At 37.9% G+C, this 25,707-nt stretch overlaps 1 protein-coding gene across 2 annotated transcripts in view; it reads right to left on the bottom strand.

Annotated features, from left to right (window-relative positions):
- Window positions 1-3,835: 3,835 nt before the first annotated feature.
- HIBADH (3-hydroxyisobutyrate dehydrogenase) overlaps window positions 3,836-25,707 on the bottom strand; it is a 79,997-nt gene continuing 58,125 nt past the window's right edge. For both annotated transcript variants that reach the window (XM_065752928.1, XM_065752929.1), the window contains 4 exons: window positions 16,769-16,902; window positions 16,126-16,202; window positions 8,964-9,120; window positions 3,836-4,537 (listed from right to left, as the gene is read on the bottom strand). In XM_065752928.1, the coding sequence (XP_065609000.1) occupies window positions 4,379-4,537; window positions 8,964-9,120; window positions 16,126-16,202; window positions 16,769-16,902 (527 nt within the window). In that variant the 3' untranslated portion in view covers window positions 3,836-4,378. The remainder of the gene's footprint in view (window positions 4,538-8,963; window positions 9,121-16,125; window positions 16,203-16,768; window positions 16,903-25,707) is intronic.

The following is a 25,707-nucleotide window of genomic DNA, read 5'->3' as shown; positions in this document are numbered from 1 at the left end:
GGCACTAAGAACAAAGTACGCAGCTGAAAGATATTTTTAGGTAATCTTCAAGTTTCCAAATTGTTATTACTTTTGTTTTACTTGTCTGGTTTTTCATTTGAGTTTCAACAATACAAATTTTCAATATACAATTATTTTCTTTTCTAAAAATACTGTAGGGACTGCAATATATTGTAACAGCACTTCTCTCTCCAGGGTAGCTGCATTTCAGGTACGAGCAAACTTACCTTTTGTATCAGTTGCGTGATATCAGCACTCCAAGTCTTTTTGAAATCAGTAAAATCTATAGAACATATGTTAGCGTGTTCATTTTTTCCAGGCCTAACATTTAGTTTACTAAGCAGAACACTGTTATCACCAGTGGGAGGCTCAGCAAAACCAAACGAAGAAACACACTGAGCTATCTCTGACCTCAAATGAAAATCAAGACCTCATTTCAGGCCAAGGTCAAAAGAAAGAGCTGGGTGTCAGTGCAGAAACAGCCAGATGGCTTTTTATCATAGTTGCTATAAGAAGACATTTAGTACTTTAAAAAGGTTTATCCACCTGTTTCAATTTACTGCAAGTGCTCATGATCTATGATGAATACGGCCACCAAAAAAAAATCATTGCCATATGGATGCCTAATTCCATGTCATACATCTACTGAGCACACCAGCCATAAAAATACTCATTCTCTGTCCACTTAAGAAAATTTTCTAACCGTTCCTATTATTCTTATTGGAGAAAATATTATGTGCAACTGTGCCAGCAAACAGGAAGGTCTGTGACAAATCATACATAGAAAGCAACAAATCTTAAAAATACCAGCAGCCTTTAAAGACTGTATATATAGTATAATATATATTGAGTTGGGCCTGGATAGTTTTGGTCTTGCTGATCGAGATGGAGAAATAAGATTATGGAAAGGCACAAATATCACAGCCCTCGTATGACAGCTTTCTCTTCTTGCTCCATGGGCAGCCTCAGACTTTCTGTTCTGCTGATCATTTAGGAACATCCTTTTCAGACAAAGATATAACATGCAAACAGCTGAAAAGATGGGCAGCTCTGTTCTCAGGCTGGAAGTGACAGCAGCTGTTCTGTGCTCTCAGCAGCTCCATCATCTGCTGCTGAACAAGGCTGGGACAGAGACTGTCAGCATCACCTCCAGCAGCTCCTGCTGGCTCCTTCCTTCGCAGCCAGCACTCCATCTTTTCAGAATCCCGACGCCAGCAATGTGGCACAATCCCTGCCTGAGAGAGATGTCTTTAAGCTGCATCTTGGCCACATCTGCACTGGAATTACACGGCCATTCCAAAAACGCTGTGAAATTCTGGCACTATTGTAGTTAATGGCAACATTCCCACTGATTAAACCAGAGCCAGACTATCACGTATAATACTTTTACTTGGTCAGAATGCCTCCTCTTCCACCCGAGGCTTGTAAGAGCTGTAAATAAAGTTATAGCAACAGCATACTCAGTAGTTTTAAAAGAAGGCCTCCTCTGTTAAACGACCACCAAAAATAGTTTATTAAGATGGGTTATACTGAATCATAAATGAGAGAAGGCTGCTTAGGTATTTTTTTTTGTTAAGCCATCACTACTTTTATTGGTTGTCAACGTTTTCCTGCTAGTCAATAAATGCATTTGATATAGGTGAATTTCCAAAGTAAGCATGATGGGAGGGCTAGTTTAACATTTAAAACAATTTTAAAAGAAGTTGCCTCAAGTTTCCCTTTGGGACATTTAGAAAATATGCAGCTAATTTGTTGTACCTAATTTGTGTGTATGCACTGGGAAGTAATTAGTGTGGAAATTTAACTAATTTCACTGTCTTTCTGTTCAGCTCAATAAATTGCTGTTTTCAACACCTGTTTCTGGCAGTGACAACAGTTTTAGTACTTGCTTAATTTCCACAGATCACAAGTATACCCCATGTAGAGCAAAAGATGCATTATACACATAGGCAGAATAGATGTAGCTAGTGTGACTATCACCACCATTATATGTATCCAATAATACAGTATTCCCCTGCAAAATTAGGAAAAATGTGTAGTCTGCTAGAAATTATATCACTGGCTTCAGGTATTGGACATTATTACAAGCTTCAAGGCACTTTCCATAGTAAGATTTATTTTACAAGTTGTTTCTAACTTTGCCAAACTAACTACTTGGTCTAAAATTTCATATGCTGGCTGCCTGCCCTGAAGCTGGCTTTTGTTTTGCTTGGTTTTTAATTTCAGCCAAAATCTTCCTCTAAGAAACAGACCAGAAAACATTTTGTTTTGTTGGTTTGTCAAGAGAGCATTCTGGTGGTCTCTATTCCAACTTCAGCTTTGGAGTAGGAAAGTTGAAATTTGATCACAGGTTGTAGGAGAGGAGAAACGGATCCCAAGAAGCCTGAGTTACAAGTCATTAAAGAGAAACATACAAATAATTCAAAGTTTTTACATACTTAACAAAGACTTTATGATTCAAATCATAAAGCCATGACAGTCTGTCTCACTGAACATACTCCCTTTCCTCATGGCTCCTAACATCTATATGTGCGTGTACCACATTCAGAAGGCAAATGATTATGCTTCCTGCAAGCAAGCACACTGACAGAAACTGCTGGACACTAGAAGGATGCATCTATCAGAAATTCTCAGCAATCCTGCTACCAGACAGCTCTCCAAACCAAATAAAGAGGAGACTTAACCAGTCCTTCCTCTTCTACTACTCCTTACCTCATCCACTGTAAAACTGACACATGAACAAGGATCCCATGAGCAAAAAAAACTTCCCTGTAGTCTCAAATTCATTGTAAGACTGGGTCCATCCCTTGTGTTGTGTGAGGCAGGAATACCACATGAAAAACGCTCTATGTGGTCCTGCAATTAAAGCTTGAACCACACACCTCTAACATTGGTTCCATGTTTGTTCATTTTCCAGCACTCATGCAACTGACTTGTCAATTTTAATAGTTTTTATTGCAGATAGTTTTATGTCTGATTTCAAGGAATTAATGGAATCAATAGTTTTATCAAATAAGAGAACAACAACTTTTTAAAAGCTCCTGGCAGTCTGCAACTCATGTACAACATCAATGAGCCCCCAAGCTCTGAATAACCTGGAAGGTCATAGAGACTTTGAAGTAAACTAAATGGAAATGAGATCAATCAGTAGATTAATGACTTTATATAATTTACTAACATAAATAAAACATAATGTTCAGTTATCAGAAGTTACTGAATTAAGCTAATTCAACCACACAGTTTTCTTACCTGAATGTGCATGTATAAAGGGATTTGTCATAGAACCAAAATTGGAATGTAAATGTGTAACTGACCATTGAGCCTAGAACCTGTGAGTCAGTATGGTTGTGAGCACTTACATTCACAATTTTAAGTTTACACCTGTATTTTGCCAGAAGCAGTGAACAGTTAAGGTAATACGTAGGCAAATATACTACAGTATGCATTACATAGTCTAGAGTTCTTCAAAAGCCTGTTATTGCAAGATAATTTGTAAAAAGCCAAGCAAATTACAATAGCAGACCACTTAGTACCTTCTTAGTGAATTGTGTGCGTACAAGACTGCATCAAAACTAAAAGCAAATAATCATACAGCAAGTATTTACCAGCATATAATTTTATTTCTTTTCAAAATAATGTTTTTTTTTTTAAGGTTTATATTACCGCAGTAGTCGGCCTAAAGCAAATACACACTTGGTTAGAACTTCTGGAAAGTGCTGTTCTTGAGCTCTGAAAATGTGTGACAGAAAACAAGAAAATATAAAACTGGGTTAGCAAAATACAGTAACAGTTTTACAGGAGAGACAAGCATACCACGTTATTTTAACTAAGCCTATAAACTTAATCTGCAACCTGACCCCCAGGAAAAATTCACTACTGATCAATCCAAGACTAGGAGGGTCCAAGAAAAAAAAAATCCATCTCAAGCTGTGTTTCTTCATTGAAAAAAAAAAATCTTCCCTTTTTCCATAAAGTATTAACTTTTAATTACAGTAGATCACTATATATCATTAAATCTCTATATAACTTTACTCTTCAAGATTCACCTAAGTTTGTAGCCATAACGTAAATTATTTTATATGCAAACAATTAAGTGTTGAATAAAAAATATATTTATTTATTGCATCTAGTGAAAAAAAAAAATGATGGTTCTTATAAAATGAAATCACTGCCTGGCTGGTTGCCAAACAACCCCTTCCTCTGGTTCACTTTTTCAAGAATCGATGAAGTCCTGGAGTTTGTTGTTATTTAGATAACCAAGGATGATTGGTCTGTATGAGATCAGGATGCACAGTATTTCATTAGACCCATATATTTCTCAAATGAGCTGTAGGGATAAAAATGTGGTTTGTTATTGTGTCCATTGCCAAAGGACAGCTCACAAACTTTCCTCCTCACGTAAAAACTGGAACACAACTGAGAAGTCTTTCAGGGCATAGCCTTTTGCACACATCATCCTGTAGATCTGATGAGCCTGGGATCCCAAAGGAACTGGTGTCTTTGTGTTGGTGGCAGAAATCTGGGCCAGGCCAAGATCCTGGGAGGAAGGAGAAAGGGGAAGAAGGCAGAGAGGAAGAAAGGAAGGAAAGGAAAAGAGAAAAAGTTAAGAAAAAAAATGACAACATTATCAATGGCCACGTATATACTATAGGTTAAATGACTTTCATTGTTAAGAGAAGTCTACTGTATAAAATTTCAGTCCCAGAAGAAGGAAGCCTTGTTTAATTTTTCATTTTGAAAACAGTATTCAATAGGAAAATACAAACAAAACCAAAAAAACAAAGAAACAAACAAAAAATCCCAAAACCCAGCTCACAGACAGCTCTGCAAGGAAGATAACTTCCTTCAGGACAAAGGGAAATTCCTTGATCACTCTGCAACTTGGTAGCAGGACTCAGAAGTCTTTCCCCCACTTTACTACGTTATCTCTAAAGCCAAGATTTCTCTGGCTACTCACTTAAAGATGTTTCACATTGTTTGGGTGAGAGGACATTTTTCTAAAAGCAGGTTAAAAACAAAGTGGAAGGTATTTGAACAGCAACAAAATTGAAGCTTCTTATCTTGCCTCTTATATTATTTATATTTACTGCAATGTGACCGTGCAATTAATAAAAGAAATGATAGGTGCAAGCCACTTTGTGAATAGAAACAGTTTACAGCCTCAGTGAAAGGATGTATTAAAGAATTCTCTAGGGAACTGTCCCATTTTTTATAACAACTTGATATTTTCTGTAATGAGCGAAGATAAAGGAATATAGAGTATAATTCAACTGCATTTTTAAACACTAACTTTGGGGTAAAAAAAGAGGTTGCCAAGAAGAATAATTTGAAAACCTGTCCTCCAAAAGCATTCGGTCAATTATAGCTATAATCCAAAATAAACAGGAGAGAAATGAAAGGCAAGTACCAGCACAATGACTAACCACAGCTAGTTAGAAAAAATCAGCTTCATGGATGCTGGACAGAAATGATGAGCCAGGTTGGAGGATGCCCTGAATTTTAAATTGAATCAGATAAGAGGCTCACCAAAGAAAGAACAGCTAACAAGGACCCAGATATAGAAACAGATCTCTTTGTAAGTATGACAGTAATGCCTGTACTCAGGGTTGCCTTTATAAGGTATTGCGAGAGAATGGAACTTAATTATGGGATCCACATTTTAAGAAAGCTGCAGAAATACTTCTCCAGTGTTACCAGTATGTGACTAGATTTGCTGTCCGTCTAAGACTGTGGTAGCTCATAGAATTTGCAGTTTTAGTGGTTTTAGTCTCTTTTTAAAATACATTTTTGACAAATAAGAAGAACTGAGAGACTACAGTTCTGCTGAGAGCACTTTTGGCTTCTCAAAAATGACTTACAAGACAGGTCTTTACTTTCTGTGCGTCTGTATTTGAATTAGCACAAGGAAATTCAAGATCTTACTCTATTCTCTAAATGTCACTTCGATCTGTAAATCGGCTCTATAAAGGTCATTCTAATACAAATCAGAATTATAGTTACTCTTCCTATTACCCTTGAATGACTTCAAGATCTAGGAAAATGGGAAAAACATACGTATCACATGCCACAGGATTCAGATAAGATTCCTCATCTGCATCAGTGCAGATCATTCCTTTTTGCCTAGCAATTTTCAGCAACTTACAGTAAGATATTCCATGATATAATCCTAACCTCTTCCAGCCTCTCTCTATGAAATCTGTTGCCAAACTGTCCACTTTATTAAAAAAAACTTAAATCACTTCATGTAATAGTAGAATGGCAAAATCATCCAGCTCCAAACTAATAAAGGTGCTTAGTTTCAGTAGTAGTGGTCTATTTTTCTCTGAAGGGGTTTGCAGAAAAGCAGTCCCTGAAAATTCTGAATAGCACAAAGCCAATTTTATAAAGCAGGTCTGTTTGCTTTTATAATAAAACTTGGGCTCCAACATGGCTGAAATATTACACAGCATCTCAAAATTTACTTGGACTGGGATTCCTGATTCCAAAGTCAGGGAAGTCCTAGGGGTTTTTATGTTTTTATAAATTTCATTCTATCAATTAGAACTTCGAAGAAATAAAAATAGAAACTGTATATAAAGCTTATCTTTAGCTTTAGGTTGCAAAAGATTTTACACCTTTTCTCTCAAAGTTGGAGATTCCACAAGTGAAATAGCACAAAACAGCTCTAAAGGAAATTTGTCTTTTGCTGACCTTTCTGAAAAAGTAAAAATCAGAGCATAATTTAAGGCTTCTCTCACACTCTTTGAAGCTGATATAGTCCTGCAGATGTCTTACTGTAACGACAGTTTGGTTCAGTTTTTCTCAGCTTGGATAGGCCAACAGATTCTTTTTCAGAAGGCAGTTGCCAACTTATTTTAAAGAAGTAAAAATGAACAACAACAATACTACAAAGACCCATAAAAAATGGTCACAGGAGAAATATCTGGTTCTTTATACTTATTTTGTAGTTGATGTAAATGAAACTCTGCCATTGGAATAAAGCACAAAGGATGTCCTGAAATTGGTCAAGAATACTATGTGATATAAATCTTGATTTTCTCAGGATTCAAGGACAACATTTAATCAGTAACTATGATGTGAATATAGTTGGATTTTACTTCTTGCCAGTGGCAAAAGCATGCTTTGTAGTTTTTAGAGAAGAATCTCCAACTCAACTTATAAACTATATGATTTATCACATACCAGGATGAAAGGGATCGTAGAAGTCCTTTGACAAACTAAGGAGAAGTGTCTTAAAAGTAGTCACTACTTCACCATGATATATCACAAAAGTGATTAGCTTTCTCTCGGTCTTTATTCATTTAAGTAATTTTCCACCTATACTGAAGAGGCATAAAAGGAATTTATTGTCCTTTGTTCTACTGACGCAGTCTATATGCTGTCTAGAAAGATAAGATGGGGAGGAGAGGCACCAGAAGAGGTGAAGAGCAATTAAAAATCCTCTTATGTACTGATGATACGTTAACCAAAGGCTGGTAGTTTCAACAAGCACAAGCCAAGCTGTTGCTCCTCCAATGAAGATCTTAGGAAAAGGTCCCTCTTAGCAGCAGAACAGAAGAGGGAAAAATCTCACTGTTTATCCAGAAAGTTAAAAGGGAAGGGAGTATGTCCCATCCCATTTGTATTATGAGGTTATTTTCAACAGGAGTAACAGTTTAGAGCCACAAGAACAGAGACTACAGTGTGAAACAATGCAGAACAGATTCTGAAAGCTGTGCATGATGGAAACAACAGCTTTGAGGCAGTGCCAGGATTAGGTTGCTTATCTCTAATCAATAACCCTGACCAACTTCAAATGCATAATATGAAGCATTTTATAAATGGGTAATTTAAATAATGTTTTCTTGTCTCCTGTGTTCAGTGATATGAACATGACATAAAAACTGCTGCTTTCCAGTATTTTTACACATCCCTCAAAGAAATGAAAGCTGCTGCCTGTTGTTACATAAACAATACATAAACACTGCACGTCAACCATCGAGGGATGAGATGAGAGTTCTCTTCCAGGGCTGTTTTTGTAATTTACCTTAGGAAATCATTGTGTAAAAGCAGAAACAGTTCAAAAGTCAGCGTCCTACAGTTCCTCCCTCCAACTGTGTCCTCATCAGCACTGACCTCCTTGCCTACTTTCCTCTGGCCTCCAAGAGCTTTGCTTTCCTGACCACAGAGTGACTCAGGACAGTGCTTTTCCTAGAACAGCCAAGAGCATGGCAGTAAATGTACCCTCCTGGGATGGGACAGCTGTAAGTTACAACTTCTTTATGCTGAGAAAGACCTAAAACCCAGATCTTTCACTTTGCAGACAAGGAATTTAGATTACTGAGTTTTACTTGTAAGATGCACTACATTTGCCACTACCAATGACAATTCAAGAGAGGTCGCAGTACAGTGCAGGCACCTGTAGAAAATCAGTCTGCAGAAGCTGTGGGTTGAAACCTGTCTGCATTATGCATTCCAAATGATCTTAGGCAAACACCTTAGGAACGGGCTCAGCAAGGAAAGGGATGTTAGAGGCCATGCGTGGTAGCACAGCATAAGGTATCTGGAAGAGATTAGGCCAAAAGTTTTAGATGCTTACGCCATTATGGACAACTAAATTGGTCAGCAGGATTTTCCTGAAATTGAGCTGAGGCTTTAAGTTCCAGAGTAGCCAAGCAAAAAGCCACCTAAAAGACTTGCTGAACACTTGCCATACACACAAGTCCATTAGCAGCTCTAGGGCAAGTCAGAACTGTGAAAGTGCATATCATCTCATTGAGTGGCTCTGCAGTAAGAATAGCTAGGAAGAGGCTGGAGATTGAAGGAAAGCCTCCTACACTACTCATTAATTCAGAGCTACAGTAATAGGTTGAGTTCTCCTCTGTCAATGCATACACATTTCCTTGTAATCATAAATTTTCACTAAGAATGCTTGCCAGAAGCCCAGAGAAGCAGCTATACTTTTACATGCAAGTATCCCATACCTTAGCCATGAGCGTTGTTCCAAAGCCACCCTGATAATTATTAGCAGATGGTACTCCTTCCATCACTCCAGGAACAGGGTTGTACGTATCGCTTGACCAACAGCGACCCGAGCTCATATTCAGAATTTTGGCCAGCAGCTTTGGGTCAAGCCCTAATCTGTCAAAGGTCAAGGAAGAGAAGTATTAATGTCAAAATGCACAAGATATGGGTGACTTGTTTTATATTTTAGGACTCTGCCATCATTTCTCTCCCTTTACTATAAGCCATGAAAAATGACACAGTATTGATATTGGGGGTAGTGGAGCTGTATTTTAGATTAAAGACCATCAATCCACAGTTTAAGCAGCAGGTTTTCAGAGCTTTTTTCCTCTGCTCTAAGCAAAGTGCCTTCAACCTAGCAATTCTGAAAGTGCGAGCAAAATAAAGGCCCTCTCCGAAGTGCAGCTCCCTTCCAGTTGTCATAAGGTATTCTGTTCTGCCAGTGACTAGGTCACACACCTGTTCTTCATATCAAAATTGTTTTATCTAAATCTGAACAAAGCAAAGAAACAAGAAGCAAGTACCAAACCGCATACATTTAAAAAAAAAATAAATATATATTACTATTGTATACATCTGTATTTTGCTTTGCTGTTACTTAATCTTTGTTATACAGTCTTGCTTATGAGGCAAGTCTGCCTCTTACTGTGACATATGCTATCTATTCACAAACATACATTATAGTTCTGGGTCAACTGTTGGTAAGGTTACTGATCCTGATAAAACAAAGCTTGTCCAAGTAGAACATTTGTTCTAGAATGGTTCCATTTGTTTTAAAATAGAGCTGATGGCACAAACTGCTGTTCAATGTAGAGTGGAGGTATTTTAATTTAACATTTTATTTTAATTTTTAATTTTAGAAGATTAACCATTTTATGAATTTGTATTAATGCTGATGGAAAGTTGCAAATGTACATTTTACATGAATTGCATTCATACCTACAATAACCGACAGTAGTTTATCTGGTCCTGTACAAATGCTCAGTTACAGTCATACAAGAAAGAAATCAAGGTAATTATTTCCAGTAACAATCGAAGATGAGAAAAGGACATTTTAAAATAGGTATATTACAACCCCCTTTGCCATGGACAAGCAAACAGGTTAAAAATAATAAACTTCCCCACAAAATTCCAGCTGAGCTTTAGCCTTTACACAAGTCAAGCCTCCTTACATTAAATTTTACCACAGACTTTTTGCAGATCTCCATAGCCATGGGAATTCTAACGCTACTTCCAGGCTCTGCAGTGCTCTAGGTTTTAATATTTAGGTGATTAAATCTCATTATCAGTGAAATAGTTCCTAAAGTTATGTCTATTTATTCTAATAGGATTTTGAGATTTGAAAAACGGTGTTTCTGGCAGTGATCTCTGCTATACGCTTCTTGTTCCCACAACAGCACAAGTCTCTGCAATTCTGTCTTCCTAATGCAAAGCAAGATCACTTTCTGTACTGCAAAGGTACCTTTTTAGCATCACTGCTGTGCAGCCTTATTTATGACTTGCTGCACCAGCCCCTGGGACCGGGCTTTATTCTCCTCCCCATTTAATGGAGCCCTCTGAAAGCTTTCAATCGCCATTTCTTTTTAAAAAACGTATTTTCCAGTACCAAAATGTCTTCACAGTATTTTAATTGTACTTATACCCTGTTTAACATATCAAGACCTGCATCAAGAACCTCTCAAAAGAAAGGCCTTAATTGTTGTCACCAAAAATACCAAAACCAAACACAACCGACTCAAATCAACCAACCAAAAAACCCCAAATGTGTTGGGAGCAGACAATGCCTGAGCTTTCAAGTACAGAGAAACTGCTTTTCTGGACAAAACAAATCTCTTGGTTTGTTTGTTCCCTTATTGTTCTTCCACCAAGATCAGTATTTTTAGCAGTGTAGTGCCTGCTTGTGCCACATCTAGCTGCGTGTGGAGATCTGCAATTACAGCTACAAGTACACTTGCAAGGCAGAGAACCTATTATTTCCAAATGCATGCAACCCCTCCCAAAAATGCTCTCCTCACAGTGTACCAACTGCCTCTCTGTGAAAACAGATTTTAAAAGATAGCTGTGTGTCATACAGATATGTATAATACCGCCTGCACTACATCTGGCATATTTTTGCTCCAGCAAAGGAGAGAGGCAGACAGCGTCACTTTAAATCCCCGCTCCTTCAAACTCCGCTGCTCTTAAAACACCATGCAGATTCTCTACAGGAGACCTGAACCTATTTTTTTTTCTCCTTTGCAGCAAGTGTATCATTAATAAGAGCAAGTTAGAAGTGCTTTGCATTTCATCTTTCTGAGGATTCATCCAGTGGTGCATATATAACTGACAGTTAAAATTAGACATATTAAAATCAGTTACTGAAGAAGTCCTCTGTCTTCCACTGTGCCCAAGGCTTGTAATGGTCTGAAACTAGCTAGAATATACAGTAATTGTCATTCAGTGAGAGTCTATCCTAGAAAGTCATGCTTCAGTGGAGAAGACTGAGTTTCCATTTGAAATCAACAAATTAATCCGAGACAGGTATCTGAAAGGGCAAGTTTAATAGGAAGCAGCTACTGGGCTCTCAACCATGATAAAATGTTATTGCTGTTTCCCTGTAAATTGGCTGGGAACATATGATACTCTCTGCATAAGAGCTCCATTGCTGTTCAGGAGATATACTGCTCAAGCTATCAAAATGATGACAGTCTGCCAGTCCCCATAACAACTTGCCATTGGATGTGGCAAGAGCTTGTGCGTGCGCGTGTGAATTTACAATTACCAAAACATTATTTTCCCTTATAAGCAGAAAAGAAGTCCACGTATTATTCTGTTCTCTAACAGAGAACAGAAACAACTCGTTGCCTCAAATTACGGTTTCTTCAGTAACATTCCTAATGAAATGAACAGCAGGAGCTAAGCAATAAGCACCCACACAAAAATGGTTCAAGAAGGATCCCTTTGAGTCACTGCTCAAAATTCAAGTTTTACTGAGCATTGACAAAATAATATACTGCATTTTTCACACATTCCTCCAAGAGTTAGGCCAGGAACAGAAAGATAAACTCACAAGGCATTTCATAGAAAAGTAAAAAAAAAATGCCCTGGTCTCATTTTTATGGTGTAGCAACTGAAGCAGCTGAACTGCTGAGAGATTCACATCTCAAGGTGCTTTGTATAAATATCAAATGAAGTCGCAAAACATTCAAACAGAACTTTATGTCTTTTCTACCACAGCTAAAAATGACTGTGCTATGGGCATTTTAAACAAGTTAAGTGCTCTGAAGTGTCATTAGAAGACTTAGCTGAAGACAGCAGAGACAGAGTTCTCAGAGGAACTCCTTTTTAATGCCTTTCTAAAATCTGCAATGGGGATGCGCTTAGGGCTACATGCCTCAGGCTGGCACACAGGCTCAGTACGCTGCTGACTCCCATTTCTGCTCCCATTTCTCATCTACGGCCCAGAGGTGCTTACAGAAACCAGATCTGGAGGCTTAGCAACAGAGGGCAAAATTCTTTCATTGTTTTTGCACTTTACAGATCTAAAAAAAGCAAAGAGACACAAACTAATATACAGTAAAATTGCCAAGGAAACTGCAGTCTTTGACACATATCTGGGTACCACAGTAGTTCCTTCTAGAAGAGAAGACTTCCTCTGCTGTTAGAAGCCCAACAGTGATTCTCCAGGGCCCAAGACCACTTAGTGCTGTCATGGTCCTTTATATCCCAAGCCTATTAAACTACCTTGTACCATCTTGTGTCAGCAGAGAAACCCTTCCTTGGGTCTCTGAAGGGACCGAGCACTGCTTGACAAGCAGCAGCTTCTGTGTGATCCAAGCATAATCTCAGCATCATCACTCCCAAGCTTTGCTTTCCTAGTATTAGACATCATTACAAGGGAACTTAGAGCTCAGTAAGTTACTGATGTTGAGATGAGAAAAAGAAAAGTAGTTGTCTCTGGCTGTGGATAGTATCAACAAATGTTTTTATTTCTTGTTTGTGAAGCTTACACATATTCTGTGTATTGATTTGACACCATAATTCACATCAGCATTTTCAGATACGCGCATTACTTAATGTGTTTGAAAACTGGATGTGATGCTGGACACAATTTAGCGGTGGGTTATTATCAGTTAGGGCAGTATGGTCAGGTTGTGGTTGGACTTGATGGTCTTGAGGGTCTTTTCCAACCTACGCAATTCTATGATTCTATTATCCATAAAACAATATAGAAAAATCTACTTATGAGATATTTTTCTACTGAGGAGTTTCACTATCAGGCTAAAAAAATAATAATTCAAATGAAAATGTAAAGTCATTTCCAGAATGCCTGCCTTCAATGCCTTCAATAATTTTTAATGGCAACATTAATAAAGCATCATTAAATTAGTGGAAAAAATAAAAAAGGTATTTCATTGGTCAGGCCTCAGACTGAATTTTTTTTAATATTACTTATGGAATCCAAGTCCAATAACTTCCAATGAAAGTGGACATCTTCATTAGTAAAGGAAGATGATGTTGAGTAACGTATAAAAGCAAGCATATATACAAGAAGCAATTCTGCAGCAACACTGCCTGTGTTTCTGGGAGCTTATTGGCAATTTTTTGCTTCTTAACACTAATTTTCCTTCCTCCTGACAATATTCTGTTTGCTACTTACACTGAAGTATGGCAAAAATCTGTAATTTCAAATAGGAATAAAAGAATAAGAGACGTAATTTAAAAATCTGAAATGACAAAAGTGAAAATTTTGGTCACAGGGTTAATGAAAACAATAGAGAAGTGGTTTATTAATAGCATAATGCCACGCTGTTTTGAAGAAAGAACATACTGATTTCTCAAAGGTAATATAATCTGACTTTCTGGTTGCATCTAAATCACTCAGTAATATTTTGAATAACTGATTATCCAAAGTCCTTAAAATTCAAGACTTAAATAATACAAATATACATGATGCATGACACAAAGATTTTATATTCTATCTAGAAGTTGAAAATATGTATAAGCTCCATTGTTTCTGCTATGAGGGTATTTTTAGATTGCCAGAGTCCTTTACCGTTATCAGTTCAAGTCAGACTTTCTTTATCACTTCATCTTCCAGCTCCCTGCAGGTAGACAAACCATTTCTCATTAGGTAGTCAACCTGTCCTTTCAGCTTAAAATTTGAAGAAAAAAAAAACAACAACAAATAACTAACCTATTTAATAAAAATTGAAAACTTTTAGCAATTAGAAAATTGTAACTTGTATGTTAGATTGGAATGCACCAAGATTGGAAAGCTCTTGTTCTACTTATATGCAAAAGTCATCTCCAGGATATAATTCACAGCACATTAAAATCAATGCAAGGGTCCTTAATTGCTTTACATTACTGCCTATGTCTTAATCTCATGTAGTTGAAAACTGCATGAGGTTTCTGTTCTTTATGTTATTCAGGTAACAATCAGCAGGTTTCTTACACAGTAACTACAGTTCCTTCTTGACTGTCATCGTTGTAAGCAAGAAAGGTTAGTATATTATTAATCACCTCAATAGTGGATTTTTGCTCACAAATACTGAATACAAATTCAGCCAAAGTTTTCAATGGAAAACAATAAAATGAAAAATGAAAATTCTGAAAGTCTCGTTACAGTGGCTGCAGGCATCCATTTATCCTGTGCACAAATTACATGCCCAGAATACCTGTGTTCCAAACCTTATGATTTTATTCTATTTTTAATTTTAAACATAGTAATTCCTACAAATACAGACAAAAAATTAATGAAAAATCAGTTGCTTATGCTTTATTAAGTGAAGTATGACTTAAATCAGACCCTGATGAAAGCTTTACACCATGCTGAATTACAATAGTTGTATACAATGCCACTGTTTGTATTATGGCTTGATACAGACGCGCCTCTGTATCTTGCAGACTCTCAATTTTAAAATGTAAATGGTACAGGATATTGATAAACCAATTAGCACTGATGCAAAGCAAATTCCTCTTTTATCTCAATTACAACATGACAACTTAATAGGTCAAGATAGTCTAACATCTGAGACAAGGGCAATTCAATAAAACAACTGCATCTTGATATGGTAATTAAGAGGAAATGTGAATCCATTACACTGCCTCGTGTATGTGTGCACATGTAGGTGCTCTTTTCTATTTATTTAAGCATTTGATGCCCTCTTGTTGTTTTTACAGTGCAAGAGATCCACATGAGCACAGGGTCTAAAACCCAGTTGATAAGTATCTACACTATCTGTAGTTTTAGCAGACCAACTGGAAGGATGAAATCACGAGATGAATAAATCATGAAGAGCCCTTAAAACGTACACAATTCTAAGATAATCTCTTCAAACATAGAAGTGCATATTAATTTGCAAATATTTACATCTGGCCACAAGAATTTAAGGTTCAAATACTGTGACACTGAACTGGTACTTGCACTCACTGCATCTGAAAAATTTCAAACACAGCAGGAAAAATAAATCAGTTACAACTGGGAAGGAAAAATAATTTTGTTTGAATATACTGCAGCTTACAAGTCAAATGCATCACCTGCTAGAAATTAAATGGTGCTTTTAGCATTGAAAAGAGCAGAGTGGGACATTCCACAGCTTTTTGACAAAGCATTAGTTTTGGCAAATAGGTCGAACCACAGTGACAAAGTCTGACAGAAAAGTTCTTTTTTTATGCATTGATCTCAATTTGATACATACACTGCATTAGAACTTCTACTTTACAATATATTTTGGTAGATTACATAAAAGTAAACAAAGTCAACATGAGACATAAGAGAGAATAGTATTCAGAATATGCTGCACATCAGCTTAAAATCTGATAGCTATCTCTATATTACTCCCTATGTATGTAATGTAAGACAAACATTAATGTACAGAGCACTCAACAGAATAAATAAAGTCTTATCTTCAGATGCAGAATGTAACAACCTATACAGCCAGTACAAGAGAATACTCCTGTTCTGAAGAGCCCTACCTTAGTTAAATAATACCTTTACCATGTTAATGGCTTTTAAATTTCTGGCAAAAGATTTCCTATGTCATACAGTTATCATTGTGTCAGTGAGAGTCAACTCTAAAACACAAGACTGTTAATGCAGAAAAAGCACCTTCAATCCAATACAAAAATCAAACAAACCTGATTCCAAGATTCATAGTCTCAGCAGTTCCAATCATACTGATGGCCAAAAGCATGTTGTTGCAAATCTTTGCAGCCTGAAAATAAGTTTATCAGTCTATTAGTTTTTGCATTTTCTAATGAAAATGCATTACATTTATACATAAGTAATACACAAGAATCTTCTTCAGCTAAATCGGGGATAGTTTTGATTAAATATGCTCAGACAGATCTTCTCTAAAGGTAGCACCAGAAAGCATAAATGTACAGCAGTACAGTACATCAGTGAAAGGTGCCCTATAATTCCTTCAGAGATTAGGGAAATCTTTTTTTCTTAGTACAGTAGCTCAGCTAGTATACGTGTCATGTGGGTGCTCTTTATCATTCAGAACATTCAGTAAATCTATACTTAGAAGAAATAAAATAAAAATCTGTATTGTTTAAGAAGTATAATGCAACAAGCCAGTGTGAAAAAGCACCAGGTCAGATGTTCTGGTGCTAAGCTACACAACATACTGTAGAAAGGTGCTTTATAAATACATGGTTGAAGTGAGAAAACATAATACAAGGCATTTCATTTTGGAATAGAGGAGTGAATATCATTCAAGAAAAATAAAGCAGTCGAAATAGAAGTCTGAGATAACTCGTAATGCCTCAGGGTTACCTGTCCAGTTCCAACCTCTCCACAGTAGACCACATTGGAACCCATGCATATTAGCAACTCTTTGGCAGCATCAAACTCCTGTTCCATTCCACCAACCATGAAAGTAAGGTTTCCAGCTCGAGCAGCTCCAACACCTGAATCAAGACAACACTGGATTTAACACCAGTACTTTTTAGAAGTCTTAACAACTTCATGTGATGTAAGGGTCCAATATTGTAAAATGCATGCATTTAATAACTCTATATAGTCTGAGTACTTACAGAATCATATAGCTTAATTCTCAAAACACTTGAGAAGATAAAGCCACCTTGAGGAAGGCTGTACCTTCAGCAATTTTGGCAAATAAACAATTCATAAGAATTACAGAAAACTGTCAATGTGACTCTTCATAATTTCACATGAGGAAACAACCAATCCTTCCTGTGAATTTGCACCCCATAAAATTCATTGTAACTGAATCCTTACGTAAAATATCTTTTCCCAAACTGCTCTTCAAACATGACTATTCACAAACAATTGCTCAAAGTTAACTCTGGTTTTATCAGCTTCTTCAAACTCAGGGATAAGTTTTAGCAATGCTTGCTGATTGATAACTGAACTACTGAAAGTCATAGACATGGAAAACCTACTGCTTGCCTTCTGAACTTTTGCAGTTCATCATGTTTCTAATCTGAAGAAAAGTTCTACTACGTTTCAGAAACTTTATATAAGCTTTCTATGAATAAACATTACACTTATGCAAACAAAGAATTACACAAAACCAGCGTAAAACAACTGACAGGCACAGAACATACAAACACACTATTCCCAGTTTTATTCCAAAAAATCTATCCAACCTTTTATGATGGGTCAGTAAGAACACTCCACAGTGCTTAATTATACTCTTCTTAAGCACAAAAAAAAAAAAAAGAAAAAAAAAAAGAAAAATTCCATGTGATATTTCTCCTTAAAAGAAGCTTAATTCTAATACAAATTACTCATATAATGTTGATCTCCTCACCAACAGATTTAATTGGTAGAACTACTAGGAAAATTTACCCCAAACTAATTAACACATCAGTTTCCCCTCTATTTTGCATTTCAGCAAGAATAACCAGTATAAATTTTCTGTGTCATGGATCAAGCTTTGACCTTTCAGGATATACAGCTACAGATTGCATTCCACTTTCAAATAAAACACTAGTTTTAGTATTTGAAATAAAACTAGTTAATTTGAAATAAAACTAGTCCTGCGAACTGAACATCCAAATAAAATGGGGTGAATCATTCTGCTTCTACAGAAGACAAACTGCTCTTTAGCTATTATTCGCAATTCTTTTTCACCAACTAGCTACCATCATAACCATAATAATCCTTATATTGAAGTTGTTTCAAGAGTGTAAGTGAAGCACCCTGCACTGAGCTAGATGTTGTGTAGCGACAAATGAAAACACACTGCTAAAAAGGAATTTCATGCATTTTTGTTTGCACCCATTACCCTTTGTATTCATACAGTTAAGAAAGAGCAGGCTCCCACTCTTTCATTAGATATTTCTATTCCTGGATAAGGTCCCTCCTGAGCCTTCACTTCTCCAAGCCTCTCCTCACATGAAAGGTGCTTCAGTACCTTCAGCAGCTTAGTGGCCCTTAGCTAGACTCACTCCAGTAGTGAGGAGTCCCAAACTGGATTGTTAGGAAAAACACAGACCCAAAGCTTTCAGCTGATATGTACAAAACACGCTGCTCCTAGAAAAACACTGCCGTACTGAAATACTGACAATGGTAAAGACTATCCTGCTCTTGCTGAGGCAGTCTATCTGCAGCCAATCCTTTATCTCACTGGAGCAACTCCTCCCCAGACAGCTCATGTGGCAAATCCCAACAACTTGGCAAGGAGCAAAGCCTAGATTTAGAACTAACACAAACAGGTCATTGTCATCTTGTTGGCTACCAATTTACTATGTACATGACCGCAAAGATTGCTACATTAATAAACACAATGATTTTCATTCCATTCCTCCAGCTATTTTTATTCAAACCACATAATGGCCTTTACCACTAATCCTGTGATCTGACCTGCAGCAAATTAAGTAGACAATTTAAGTCAAAGCTTACAAACAAAATCCAGTACTATCCATCATAGGTCAATAGCCTTGTATCTAGATTACAGACTGCTAAATAGCTTCAGAGAGTCATTTATTAGAGCAAAATTAATGCTGACAATAGTTTTCAGCTGGTTAATCTTCTGACAGCTGCACTCTCTCACTTGTTCAAACACTTACATTTCAAGTAGAAAAAATAAATTAGCTAACTAGGAAAAAAAAAGAACAATTTGTCGTATAATACAGCAGGCTTGGAAAATTCTGATTTTAAAAACAAAGGGTTATGTACTTCACGCTAAATTTTATCATCAAATGCCCTTGCCAACTACTAGCTCTTTTATCAGAATTAAAGAAGCAATACAGCAAATCTAGAACATTGGTAATTTCAGCAAGTTTTGGCAGGGAGGAGTACAAGATCTGTAACTTCAGCTAAAAATAGAAATAAAAAGGCACTAGACAAGATTTTTATTTCAGAAATCACAGATTCCACAAGAGCAACACAGGCCGGTGAAGTTGTTCTCAGTTTCTAAGACTGAAGAGAGCAAGGGAGAAAGCAAAGCAGCTCAATGTTATAAAAAACAAAGCTCATGATTACTTTTCACTTTTTGACTTCTACAAGATTTATTACCACCTAAACCAGTACTCTGTGTACTGTGCCGGGTCAAAAGTCCATATTCAGGATCTATTTGTTCTTTCCAAAATATAGAGAGCTTCTTCTTGTCCTCAGGGGGCACTTTCTGAGAAACTGTCTTTGCGAGCAGCACGTGCAAGACCTCCTCCTCTGCAAGGCAGGGCTGCAGGAGCCCATGGCTGCAGCCCAGTGCTCGGCCTCTCTGTGAGAGTCCCCCAGCCCGTATGCAGAATTCTCTAAGGAGGTCACGCCAGCAGATTGCACAGAGTAGCTCAACTCTGAGTCAGTAAATCATAAGACTATCAGAGTGTTTCCCAGAGATTTAAATTGACAGGAACAGGTTTTCAGATAAGAGAGCTAGCTAGTGGGAGGGGCACACACGCACACATACCAAAAAAAAAAAAGAATCTGGGAAAAAAGCACAGTGAGAAGTTCTAGAGTAGCCCTGAAAAACTCATACCCACCTAGATAGAGGCTTTCCACTTGGGTACCAAAAAGTTCTGGACAAAGTCTGGAAGATTAGTGCCTTGTAATGAGAACAGGTAAATACAGAGCTGCTCCTTAAAACATCCTGTCACATCTGCCTGAGTCACTTGGAGGGCAAGGGTTGCATGTGGTTCTTACTGAGTGCCCTGAGTCTGCCCAGTGAATCTGACATAGAGCAGCTCCTAGCTTCACAGTTTTGTATGAAAAAGTGAATGGAGGCTTAGGGGCCCTCATATGACGGCAGCAAATGGCCACAGCTGTCCTGAGACAGTCCGGAGTCAGATAATCTCAAATTTTAGGCTCCCAGCCAGGCAGCCTATAGGTTCTGCAGCCACCCAGCACTTCCATATCCTCTTTTTCTTGCTGATCACAGCTCCTGCAATATTTAGTACCTGGGAAACAGTCTTGTAATTTGCAACAGATGCCTCCAGCTCCAAAAACAAACTGTAGTCCTACCCTAGAGCTACATCAGTTAAAGGAGTTTATCTGCAAGCAGTTTGCTTATTATGAAGAATAGAAATTGATAGAAAAAGAAAGTTAACATAAAGACGTTACATGAATGTATCTGCTTCTAGTTTCCGTTGTGTTACATTTCCATAAGAGGAGGGCACAGCCAAGTTAAATCAAAGTGGCACTGTAGGGCTGTGCATTAGATGAGGATTACAGCTACACTGCTGAATACACAAAGCACCCAAGCACTCCCTTATGCAAAAATATTTAAATCACTGTTGTGTTGCACCTGCAGATAAGAACTTCTGCTGTTGGCAAAGTTGAGAAGAAAAATTAAAACTGAACATGAATGATGCAGCACCTAGCTGCTTCGGACAAGGTAAGGACAGGGGTTGTAACACAAAGAAGCTCAGAAGGCAAACTTCCATTTTGATGGTGACCTATTCAACACACAGCCTACTGAGCAAGACAGCAACTGGCTTACGACCCAAAACAGATATAAAAATCAACAAGAAAAATTAAAGTGTTAGGGTTTGAATGCTCTCTCCTGTTGTACAATGTTGTACCTTCAAGCGTTTGTGTATGTGTGATGGAACACTGGTTCTTTATCCCAATATTTTTACAAAACTGTAACCTAAGTGACTATAGTTTCCCTAAACAAGCAGTTTCTTGTCATGATTGTTCTCCTTCTTCACAGCCTGCATCTGTGTATGTGTGTACGTGCTCCTAAGTGCAAAGCAGTGCCTTTTAAGTACCTGCCAGCTCACAAAAAATGTTTTGGCTTTTCCAACTCACTAAAAGTTAAACCAAAATACACAAGGAAAGATTAACCAGAACGGTATCTATTGTTTTGTATAAGTCCAAAACCAACTAGAAGGCAACAGCAGGTAAAGGCAACCAACATGTATAGGCAACATCCTGCTGAATCCTTCCTGGAAATAAAGCAATAAATTTATAAAATATAAATAGAACATCATTCTCTCCTAGTCACTTCATAGACAAAGTGTGACAGACTTAATCTATTTCTAGGAAATGAGTAAACAAACCAACCTCAGATAATTAAAAAAAAAACAACAAACAAAAACACAGAAGAAAAACCCCCCATCGCTCCGAGGGATTGCGTTTCATTCCCTATTACAAAAATGGGCATCAAAGGTAGAGCTATGAAGCTATTCTACTGCTGTAGAACCGAAACACAGTAAATCACTTAATTTGCTCCAAAGAACTTAAATGTTTTAACCAGTCTGCCATCACCAGAGATAAAGAAGAGGGCCGATGGGACCGGACTGCGATGTGAGCCGTCTTTAAAATGCAATTGTTCTAATCATTTTCTACAGATGCAGCCTCACAAGGGGCTGCTGTCACAGGGACCATTTACGACTTGTTATGGTGTCTCTATTGTTTACCAGAGACATTCGCTAAAAAGGCGACAGCTGGGACAGAAAGCTGCTACTCAACGAACAATATAATCCCGTGAAAGTAATCAACAAATTTAAGGGTGTTAATTAACTTTACACTTTATCATGTTCAATTAGTTGTCCTTTCTCGAAAAGATTGCCGTGCACAATCGGTTTAGAGCGTGCCATGTTTGATTTGTAAGTGATCACAGTTTCTGTTCCTTAGCCCATGTCAGATGTCCTCTGGGGTGCGGGTGACACAGACGGATGGCTCCGCACATGCTGGGGGCGATCCGGTGTAGCTGGGACCAGCAGCACGTAACCCCGGCCTCACGCAACCGGAGCACCACACGCTCACAAAGCCCCTCCGCCAACAACCCAAAGTTTGGTTTTTCCTGAAACACAAAGGCACGAATAAACGGGCAATTTTTCATCATTATATCCCAGAGCACAGAGCTTGTCTTTTAGGGGCACGCTTGGGATCATTTCTTCCCAGCAAGACCCTGAGTTGTGCGGCATTATGCGCCGTGCACGAGCACGTTCCTACATTTTACATAATGCACGGCCGCCTCTTCGCGTGGCAGCTGGGCAAATGGGAAGTTCTTGTGGATATAAAATTCCACAGTGACTTTTACATGTCCATTCTGCATTTATGATGGCAGGGATTCTAGCAGAAAGTTAATTTAATTTATTATTAAAATTCGCCATTTTCCCTTGCACGCACTGGTTTTGCTTGCTAATGGGACAAGGCAAAGCTCATGATGAAGCGACAGCATACTTGGAATTATGCCTTAATGAAAGCCATTGCTACCTCGCTCTTCTGATGAATAGAGCCTTGCACCACCATACCTCATGAACTACTGATGTTTGAACAAAAATGGAAATGGAGGTTCAGGTCAGTGCTTTGAAGATTTATACAACGAGAGCGCAGTGCAACTCCAGGAGAAAAAGCACGCTTGAGGAAGTAGATGCATTGCTTTTACAGCATCATCCAATTATAAAATCTGCAAAATTATGGCTGTGCAAAGAAAAAAAAACTAGTTGGTTTTTATTCTGCAGCAACAGGCAAATTAAATACACATTATCATAATTATTTAAGCACTTACATTGTACATAAAAACAAACTGGGAAAAAAAAAACACCCTAAAAAACCGAAACAATAAAAACACAAAGAAAGCCCCATGGAAAAGTTGTTAACTCAGAAAGCTAATAATGGACTAGGTTAAATATTTAAGAGGAAATTATAGTCTATATCAGAAATAGCTGAAACCACAAAACAAAGCAGTAGAAAACATTAGTTTTCTGCTCGGAAGAAGATCTGCAGGGAGAAGGGAAGCGGTCGATAGATCCTTAAATTGGACGCAATAGCTGTTCTTCTATCCCAAGTTGGCAGCTGCTACATTTGCAGACCTGGTTCATTATTTACCCATAATGACCATCAAGCTCCAGTCAAAGTCAGATCACAACAACTGTCAGCAGCTCTTTTAATTAGCCTTGTTTGAATTCAGATAAATATCACAATGGCCCAGCTTCTGCTGAAAAAGCAACAGAAGACTGCAAGGAATAAGCTGCCCTGAATTCCAAACGAACAGTATTTTGAAAAAGTCTAGCAAACAAAAGTTTATTTATTTAATTGAGGAAGGAATGATGATGTGCATGCTATTATTTCTCCCTCATGCGATATTCATAACACAACGCACAATTCCTGTTTACGGGTGGATTTGTGCTTCTCAAATGCCAACTCAAAGTATCACTCCTCAACCTATAAGGCAAACATCAAGAGGTGGTTTACAGGTACTAATTAAATCTCTAACCTCTCTGAAATTGTACATTTTGAAAAACTGAATCAGAATTAAGGAATGCACATATTAACAGGATTATCCTCTCTCCTAATTTATCTCCTTCTGTTTGTTTATCCTCAGGGAACATAATCTTCTGTTGCATCAAGCCCCTCTCATTCTCCCTGTGTCAGCAGCAGAATAATAATTCCCTCCTCCTCCTCCACCCCTGCCTCCCACAAGCACAGGAAAGAGCGAGGAGTGGGTCAGGCTGTGAGCATCAGCACTAATGCTCGATGCAGCTATTTTCATAACAGTGGCACAGACTGAAAGAAAGATGAGAGAGAGGTGAGCAATATGCTACCTGTTCTGGAGAGCCCAGCGTGAGAGGGAGTAACTGAACACATTTTGCCTCCTAGAATAATATGGAGACCGCAGATGGGGCTGTGCATACTTTTAATACCCTTTCTCTAGCACTTGTGGTTGGTGATATTTTGCTAGATGCCATACAAAGACAAAAGCCAACACTAACCTCACCCGTCCCGCGTGACAACCTGAGAGGCATTGGTGTACATACAAGGACCCACAGGGGCATTGCGGGAACATGCTGAGGGATTGCCACGGATCATGAGGATACATGCATGTGAACAGCAGGAACATACATATGTTACAGTGGCAGAGAAAAAAATACGTAAATGTCATCAGGAAGACAGTGTAGAGGGAAAGATAAAGAAATAATTAATAAAAAAGACAAAATGGTAATGAGAAGCTTTATGCTTTTAGAGGAAGCACTGAGTAGAATTCTACAGGGATTAGTGCATGAACTTGGCCATGGACACTAGCATAAAAATCTTCCATCTGAATTAGATGTATTACAGAAGGATGCCAAAACACAGAAAACAATATGTTCTCCCAATAAATCATGCAAAAACTGAGTAGAAGCTATTGTTAAAGAGGCTTAATATGAAGCAAATGCACCAGAAAAAAATATGAGATGGTATTCAGTAGCAAATGACACCTCCAAAATGATTAGCCAAAGAAAATAACTTGCTACAGACAAATGAACACAGAAGGTGCTTTAACCTTGTCAACAAAGTACAGTCTGAAAGAAAGGCCTGATGAGACTGTTCTGTTGGCAGCACCGTGTTTAGTTACTGTAATGGCAAAGTGAAATAGCAGCGCACCTGGAAAGTTACGAGGAAAATGGCTCACAGCATTGCAATAAGAAAGGATGAAAGCACAATGGATTAAATTAGCAGCTTATTTTTAATACCCAAAGTACTGCATCAAAAATATTTTTGAGCAGCAGTTCATGCCAGTCATCTCTCATATTGCCTCTCTTTAATCCATACCTCACCATAAAAAGCCCTAGAGAACAGGAAAAGCCCTTGAGTGTAGCTGCTGGAGTACCAGAGTTAGCTGCTCCTCAACATCCACATGCGCAGTCTAAATCTCAGGGCTGCAGGCCTATACAGAAATATTAAAACTTAACGACAACTGCAGGCATATACTGTCCTGGACTAACTGAATAGGGTTTAGCACAGTTCAAAGTAAGTATTTTAGTTTTTATCCCAACAGCAGCAAGAACAGTGCACAACTGAAGCAGTATGTTCTAGGTATCTCATAAGCCAAATGTTCCAGTCAGACTTTGGGATAGTCCAAATGTAAAGCTCATGGCACTAAGCTATCTGGTTAACCATAGCTGTGTTCTGAGTAGGCACAGTATACATACAAAATAAACACAGAAAATAACTCACAATCTTCTTGGTCAGCACCAGTGATATAAGTTTTAGGGCTTTAGTGAAGACCTGAAACTGAAACATGAACATGCACACCGTTTCTCAACCATGTGGGCCAGTGCTATCCCTCCACACAGCTGATTTTCAGCAGATAGGCTCCAGCACAATTCCCATGCTGGCTGGATTATGCACCACATCCTAGAAAAAAAAGAACTTCTCAATCATGTATTGCAAAAACAAGAATATTTTATGTCTAGTATTAGAAAGGTGACAGAGCCTCAAATTCAACATACACTGAGGGCTCCATAACTCCACTTTCTTCAGAATCTTCCACACTGTACAGAAGATAGGCAGCTAAAAAATAGACTGTTCTGGAA

This window comes from Cyrtonyx montezumae, unplaced genomic scaffold (assembly GCF_038088225.1).
Source record: "Cyrtonyx montezumae isolate F1298 unplaced genomic scaffold, pur_monq_1.0 scaffold_8, whole genome shotgun sequence".
In the NCBI taxonomy this organism is placed as follows: domain Eukaryota; kingdom Metazoa; phylum Chordata; class Aves; order Galliformes; family Odontophoridae; genus Cyrtonyx; species Cyrtonyx montezumae.
The sequence above is the reverse complement of the archived record's forward strand: the minus strand, read 5'-3'. Positions and strand labels throughout refer to the sequence as shown.